The 8,638-nt window shown below is 32.1% G+C and overlaps 1 protein-coding gene across 1 annotated transcript in view; it reads left to right on the plus strand.

The window, feature by feature from the left end:
• Nucleotides 1-220: 220 nt before the first annotated feature.
• LOC105618072 (attractin-like protein 1) overlaps nucleotides 221-8,638 on the plus strand; it is a 30,138-nt gene continuing 21,720 nt past the window's right edge. Inside the window, exon 1 of the mRNA XM_012199614.1 lies at nucleotides 221-636. Coding sequence (XP_012055004.1) covers nucleotides 221-636 — 416 coding nt within the window. The remainder of the gene's footprint in view (nucleotides 637-8,638) is intronic.

Raw genomic sequence — 8,638 nt, forward strand, 5'->3', positions numbered from 1 at the left:
TCGCGCGAGTTCGCCGTTGGGCGAGTCGAGTCGAATCGAGTCGAATCGAGCCGAGAGCCGAGTCGGGTCGCGCGAGAACAAGTAAGCGGGACGAGCCAAAGGAGAGTAAAGTTCTCTCAGTTCTCTCTTCAGTTCCTTCGTCTTCATCGTCGTCCCGTATGTGCGTCCCTCGTCGGCGCGTCGCCGTCGGCCATTGTCCCTGACATGGAAGCCTATCAAAATGGCAGAGATCGTGCAGATGTTTTTGTTCCTATATAAATCCAAGTACCGTCGGAAACGTCGTCGCGACGTCGACGATGACGACGGCGACGGCGCGTGGTTCGATCATAACCGCGAGCAGAATTGCGATCGGCAGTGGCGGTGTCGTTGTCGGTGTGGCCATGGCAGCAGCGGCGGCGGCAGCGGCGGCGGCAACGCGATCGCGACGGTGCCGTGGGCACCGTTTCTATTGTGGGTGGCACTCGTCTGCTGGGTGGTCCACGTAAGCGCCGCCGCCTCCACCTCCTCGTCGTCGCCGACGTTGGACGCGGGCTGCGACCCTGACACCTGTGTCAACGGCGTCTGCGAAAATGGCATCTGCGTGTGTCGCGAGGGCTGGCAGGGCGCACACTGTCAATTTTGCGGTGGGAAAGTCAGGTAAGACGTTCACCTGTCAATTCAGGAAACTGGGACTTTGCGATTCTGTCTTTTTTGATTCCTTTCACTCAGATTCGATTGCATCAACATTACTTTGATTTTAAACGAAACTCTCTCTATCTTGTTTTAAAACTGAAAAGAGAAGGGGACAAAGAGAGTTTTAAGCCCCGCTTAAAATTAGAGTAATGTTGGTGCAATGGGGCTTTAATCTTCTATTTCTTCCTCATTTTTTTTTTACTTTCTTTGATTCAATCTTGTGGCACATCGTTGTTGTCTTATTTTTTGGAACGCAAGACGGAGCAACGAGTGTTTAGCCTGCACGCTCTAGGAGGAAAACGCCTCCCAGATGCTCGGGAGAGCACTTGTAGATACATGCGAGAGATATTCTCGCGAGCCTGTGTATTTCTCGTATATATTTTAAACGTCGTGTTAAGTGCAACGGGATTTCTTCGCTTTCTAGGTCGTCCTCGTTGCTTCGATCGCGACGAGTTCCGGGTGAGCAGACAACAGAGGGATTCACTCCCCTCGCGCGACGTAAATAAATGTCTGGATGCGTGCATGCGTGCGTATGTGCTTTCGGTCGCCTCTTCTCGAGAGAGGCGTCTTCGAAAGCTTGTTCCTGTTAGCCGCACCGCTCAATAGCTTTTCAGTCCACTTTCTTGCTCTTCTTCTTTGACATTCAATCGAATTTCTATATTCGACAAGTTGAACGATTATTTTGTTTAGTTTTGTTTGGGCCGTTACAAGGAGAAAGCGGATGAAGGAATGTATCGTTGAGCTAAACTCGTTTCGGGCTCTTTTCTATTGATGTAGAGACCAATGTAATTACAATGAGTACTATAATCTCGGTTTAATTTACTCTTTATGTTTTTCTAATTCTTAGAACTAGAAAAATCTTTAATTTTGAACAGTAAGTTTTGAATCGAAATTAAAATTAACTCTTATAATGTAAGGTATAATTTGGTATCTCATCCATCCGTTTTTATCACCTATTTAGAATGATTAAAAAAATCTCTAAAAATTCACCAACATACTGTCAATTTTCTAGAATAAATATTGAAACTTCATTTTGGAAAATAAAATGTAGTACAATTTATAATTATCGAAAGATTCAAAGAAACTTGCACGAACAGGAATCATTCGATCACTAGTGACCCGATCTTGTATGATAAGCGTTAATTTACATTAGTAAAAATGAACTGTTATATATATACTGAAGACTGAGAATTGCGAATTAGAATTAAAATTCATTTAACTAGAACAAAATATATCGAAATTGAAATTATCCTCTCTGATTGTAAAATTCTAATCTTTAATTGTCTTAAAAATTTTAACTTCGCAATTTTCAACTTCCGATATAATAATAAAGTCTGATATCTATTTCTACCAACGTAAATTGATTTTATAATCTCAATTTCTTTCTTCCAATATAACGTAACTCTTGTTGTTTTAATTTACTCTTATAATAATTTTTAGAATTAAAAAAAGTTAAGTTGATAAAGAGTATATAATTTGAATTGCGATTGAAAGTAATTTACATTGTGAAAAATAGACAATAAACTTTATTATATATACATTGGCAATTGAGGATTGCGAATTGACGATAGAATTTACTAAATTAGAACACAATAGAGAATTAAAATTAAAATTATCTGTGATTGGAAGTTTTAATACGCAAATTCTAATTCGTCTCGTGTCTTTCTATCAATATAGATTAATTTTAATCTCGATTTAATTTATTCCTTATCTCTTTCTAATTCTTAGAACGAGAGAGACAGATATAATTGATTAGAAATAAGTTGAACCTCGAGATTAAAATTAATTTACATTAGTAATGGACTGTTCAAACATTAGTAATGGACTGTTATACATTAAGGATCGAAAATTGCGAATTGAAGATTAGAATTTATCAAATTAGAACATAATAGAGAATTAAAATTGAAATTAACTGATTTGTCAGGTTTTAATCTTCAAATCCTCATATATATTTCTATATCTCATATATATTTCTATACCTGTAGAACTTTTTTTAAATTTCGGTGTAATTTACTTTTTATCTTTGTTCATTTTTTTTAGAAAGAGTTGAAAACTAAACCGAGATTGAATCTACATACCTAGTCTGATAGGTATGTAGTTTTATCAAGTATCGCAAGAGGCAAATCAGACAACTTCTCCGGAAGACGATCTAAGATCAGATTTGCTTGTCTGGTCGATTGATCGATCGATCGTTGCTGGCGTTGAGCTCTCGCCATCGACGCGTCGGAGAAAGTGCTCTCTGTCAAGGATGCCGATTACGTCGCGTCGCGAAGTATTCACCCGATACAGAGGAGGAACAAAAATATCCCGCCCACCCGCGAAACGAGCTTATAGCTCGAGAATTATCCGATTCGAACATATATATCTATCAAAGTTTCATCCGATTTGAATATAACTATCAAAGGTTCGTCCGATTTGGATCTATCAAAGATTAGAGAGATTTGAATGTATTTATAGCTATTAAAAAAGCGAATTCCAATACCATAAACGTATTAAAAATAAACTGTATTTCTATGAAGTTATTACTTCATAGGTTTTAGAAAGAGTTAGGTAGAAACATTTCTCCTTTCTTTTTCTCAAGTTGAAAGATACTGAGCGTTGAAAAGAGATGATTCACTCAATTCTTTTTAACAAGTTAAAATCAAGGAATGCATAGTTTATATCTATTATGTATATGATTCTGTGAATGCAATGTTATCACGAAAAGATGCAAGACGATCTTTTTCGCGCGAGAAGAAAGAATCACTCATTTCTCTTTGGGTCCGTTTTTACCAACGTAAATTTACTTACTACAATGTAAATTAACTTTACTTTCGGTTCAATTAACTCCTCGTTTTTTTTAATTTTAATTCTTAGAACGAGAAAAAGATGAAGAGTTAGTTGAACCAAGATTAAAATTAAACTACATTGATAGAAACGGCATTACCCGACGCACTATGGCACTTTTCGGAATCACCAGATGTTCGTACGAAATTCTTCATGGAAAATGTCAAAGGTACATTTCACCCGATCGTCATAGTCCGTTCATATTGTGTGCTCGGAAACGATTGGAGCGGATATATTCTTGGATATTCTTGGATATGTGTAATGAATATTCCACTATATGTCGAGAATATGTAGATATGATGTGAATACATTCCATAATTATTCCCCAACCTCTTCTTAGATATTTATCTGATACTTGAGGATGATTCGACGAATCACGTGAATGTTCTATCGATCGTTCAGAATTCTCTTGAATATTTAATGAACGCTCATATGTTTCGCGACATCTGAATTTTTTCATATATCTTAGCATTTGTAATGTTATTTAATAATGTCTTGAATAATAAAGAGACATTTTTGGATATGTAATGGGGAATACGTTATTAGCTATTGTTTTATTTTATTCTGGTTTACGTCTAATGATAAAGATAGAATGATACAATAGCGCTGACAGCGTACTTTCAATTTCTAAAATTACGAATAGTTTATGGATTACGTGATAACAATAATTATTTAATAATATTTAATTAATAAAAATCTTTCTAAGGTTACAAAAACTTTATTTGTAACAGAAATCTTGAATTATTTTGAATTTGCGATTGAATATTTGAGGTATCATTTTTTAAAAATATATTATTAATATAAATATGATTAAAATATCGTGATTTTGACTTTAATGTCACGTGTTGTCACATTCATCCTGGAAATTGTGACAGGAGATGAAAAATCTCTTCAGAGACGAAAAAAACGAATTCTCTGGTGCTCTTACTGTTTTGACAGTTTAGGTGAATATCGACTTTCAAGTTTCGTGATATTTACCGGAAAAATTCTCGGTAAATCGCGGAAAAGTCGTGCAATCATTTACACGCGAATACGATCGGACTTTCGCGTGAGATTTTCTGCCTGTCTCTGAGAAGCTAATAGTTCGGAGCATCACGGTGTTGGTGACAAAATGATTAATAGACATCGCGAACGTGAGAAATAGATCGCAAAGCCTCGTCATCTTCCGTTTCGCTTTATGTAACGGGTTACGATGTAATTATAATATTGCCGCACGTAACAATTTTTATGACTAATTGAAATCGTCACGTGGACGATTTTAGGTAAACTAACCGCGTTAATATCTATTGTTATACAGCATATCTTAAAAATGCGCAAAAGGAAATTATATATATAGGATGAACAAACAAGCAACAACAAAGTTTTATGTGTATCAAATTATTAGTAACATATATTTATAAAAAACTTTAGAGTGTTAATATCTTATTAAATACCAAAATTAATAATTAATACAAATAAGAGAAGGTTATCATTTTCGGTTAAAGGATCTTGATGCTTAGTAATATTTTTTTTATACAATTATACAAATACAATTATCATTTCTCTAAACTATGCGGCGATTCGGTTTGCCAGACCTGATATATATCATAATCACAAACTGAAATAACAATAACATTGAATTAATTAATTGTTGAATAATAATGCTATTAACATTATTATTATCAATAAAACCTGTAAAATTTACTGATTATTGCTAATTGCTGATAATTAATATTCAAAATTTTATCTTTAATATAAATTTATATGATAATATAAGTTTTAAGGAATCTTAAATTGAAAACTGAACTCCGGCGAAATCATTGATTTCACTGATTTAATAACTCTTATACGTATACAATTTACGTGACATCACTACATACCAGCATCAAAACCGCACGCGCGCGCACACACACACACACACACACACACACACACACACACACACACACACACACGCGCGCGCGCGCGCGCGCACTCATACTTATAAAACTTTGTAAAGGATTAGTCTAAGTTTAATTCTAACAATTCGACATTGTTTTTTAATGTAATTTTATTTTTTATGTAATTGTTTTTTATGTAATTTTTTAATGTAATTGTATAATCTGGAGTCTCCAATTTTGTGAGATCTCCAAGATTGTGGGGAGCTTTTATATTAAGAAAACGTAGTCACAACTTGATAATTCTAAATGAACTAAGAAATTATGATGTAAGAACATCAGGTGTAATATTGCATATAATAACAGCTAAGTATAATTTGGGGCGAATTTCTTATTAGTAGCAAATTCTTAATAACGGCTTTATATTGGCATAAACAATTGATGAAAATTTGTTAGTGCAGAGTTTTTTTTATATTGAATAAGATGTAACTAATATTTTAGATTTTATTTTCTTTTAATATATAGGTAGCAAGCTAATGTCATTTTATTAACGTCATTTTAACGTCATTTTAACGTCAAAGTAATAATAACATATCTGGATAATGATTTGTTAAATTTGTTACAAATTTTTTTGTCATCCTGTACATTAAGATAAAATTATAATTGGAATGTTTTTCCCTTTGGTTTTTTTTCAATTGAAAAGTTTGGAAAATATAAATTCGTGACATTATTGATCCTATCAATTAATTTCCAATATAAACTCACTTTGCAAACGATTTAATTCGACAGAATAAGTACATATGCAATTTATACAATATTTACAATAAATATGCAATTTTCCAAACGTGTGGTATTAAATTTAATTCGTTACTCATATCGTGTTGAGTCGCGGAAAAGCAGCTTCACTTCGAATAAAATTCGTCGAATGACGAATTGTTAATGACGAATTATCAATGACGAATGTATTATATTAATAATTAACGTGTAACGTCAAATACCCATTTTTGCCAATTATCAACTACAAGTCGATTAACGAATATGCAAACAAAGCATGAATGGTTTGGGATTCTATATTTATAATACATTCTAATGACAGGATTATACACGTAATGATAGATAAAGAAAATGTTTGTAACTGCTTTGTGAGAAAAACCTGATTTTTTTTTATTCAAGCGAAACTCTCACAGTGCTCAACTATTTGCGGATTAATTAATTGATAAAATCTACATGATAATAATTATTCAATGATTTTCTACGCTTCAACCTTTACAATTCCATCGTACAGGCTGTAAATTATATTTGGTGATTACACTTAATTTAATTTCCTTTCGGTGCGATGAATATACAAGCGGCGTTCGTTTCACAGCATCGCGCCAATGACTTAGAAGCTATTAAGATAATTATTGCGTATTATCTTTGAATCAATACATCGTCCGAGTAATTCCATCTCATTTAATAATTTAAAAAAGATTTTTAGGACTGTCTTTCAAAAATTCCTCCGACAAGTCTACATTGTCAGATGTTAAAGGAACAATGATAATCCAATCTCCTGAGCTAAATATTATTTTGTTATTTTTAACTTTCATATATATCAAAGTATAAATAAATCCATTTCTGTGATTGAATTGGTTAAAAAAAAACAATGTTATCCATATTAATGTATGCAATTAGTAAATAAACTAAATTTGAATCAAATTTAATATTTTTTTCAATTAAATCGTTTAGCTTTATTATTTTAGATAAATTGATACATTGAGTAGAAATAGCGGAGACCTGTAGAAATGATTAAAAATAACTCAAATTGGGTATAATTGACATTATAAATAACAGTGTATATAGATTTGTTTTTTATAATTAAATTAGTATACTCATTTTATTTAATACTCATTTATTGTATACTCATTTTATTTAAAGTACAATAGGATAAAGCAGGGTAATTTGGATAAGTTAATACATTTTTAAATTATATAAAATATTGAGGTTACATAGTGTATTCAATATTTCACATATACGAAATATATTTTGTATGTTTGATTAAATACATTAAGCGACCTCAATCTTTTATAAAATTTTAAAATTTCTTTAACTTATCCAAATTACCTTGCTTTATTCTATCATGTTTCATACATAGCGAAAATAAGAAGAAAAGTTCTAGCAAATTCAGTGCAACAATAAAAACAAATTTTATATTTACAATGCTGTCGATTCTATAACTCTCTCTGAACTACGATGTGGAAAGAATACGAAATCGACTAGAATAATAAATACTCGATGTTATTTATCGTTGACAAATGTTGTCAGTAAACGAACTTCCTATCTCTATTACATACAATTAACCTTCCATGATACATATCATGTAATCCTCAAACTGTTCCACCTCGCTTATTTCCGAATTACTATGTCGTGGTTATACCGACATGATAATATCGTGAAATTGTTCATTAGTAATACCGCATTAAGCTGCAAATTTAATTAGAATCATGTTGTGCGAACGAACGGTGGTCTTAATCATTTCAACCCGCTTGAATCATCGATATTAATTCCCTTGATTCTCTTCTCGATTCTTTTCTTGATTTTCACCTCACTTTACTTTAGCCACGTTTTCAGCCAAAATATGAAATATTAGCGACGTGCATAGAATATCAAACCTAGTTTCAAATTTTTGGCCTTCCGAATTAAATTCTCGCTAGATATAAATCTTCCGCTTAGATTTTATTAATTTCGACACGTTGTCTCATTTTTTAAATTACTTGAAATAACATCGAAATTTCGTGATCAATGAAAAGCATTTTAAATTAAAATTTTTATGAAAATGCAAATATTACTAGCGAATTTTATTAGGATATTAAATATAAGTTGAAATAAATTGTAAAAGCGCGTTTCTTTGTGTTTAGATCATTTATATCTGTTTTACTTTTTTTAATATAATATACATCTTTCATTATTCATTAAAAAACTATTAATTAGTGAATGCTTAATAGGTATATAATAAATACTTAATATCATTTGTTACTATTTCTTATTAATTACTAATAAATTACTAATATTGAATTTGTTTTCCATTTTTACATATTACAATATTATTATTATTATTTATTTAAGAATAGTTTATTTAAGAATAGTTTTATTATATTTAATTGTTACTATGCGATGAGACCTCGTTATAATTTTTCTGTTTAACAAGATTATTTATTTGTTGATATGAATATCTCTCGTTTGTGATTTCATCGTTGGATATTACAATTTTGCAATCTTATTTTTGCAGCTTATTCTCTCTCTCTCTC

This window comes from Atta cephalotes, assembly GCF_000143395.1.
Source record: "Atta cephalotes unplaced genomic scaffold scaffold00001, whole genome shotgun sequence".
In the NCBI taxonomy this organism is placed as follows: Eukaryota; Metazoa; Arthropoda; class Insecta; order Hymenoptera; family Formicidae; genus Atta; species Atta cephalotes.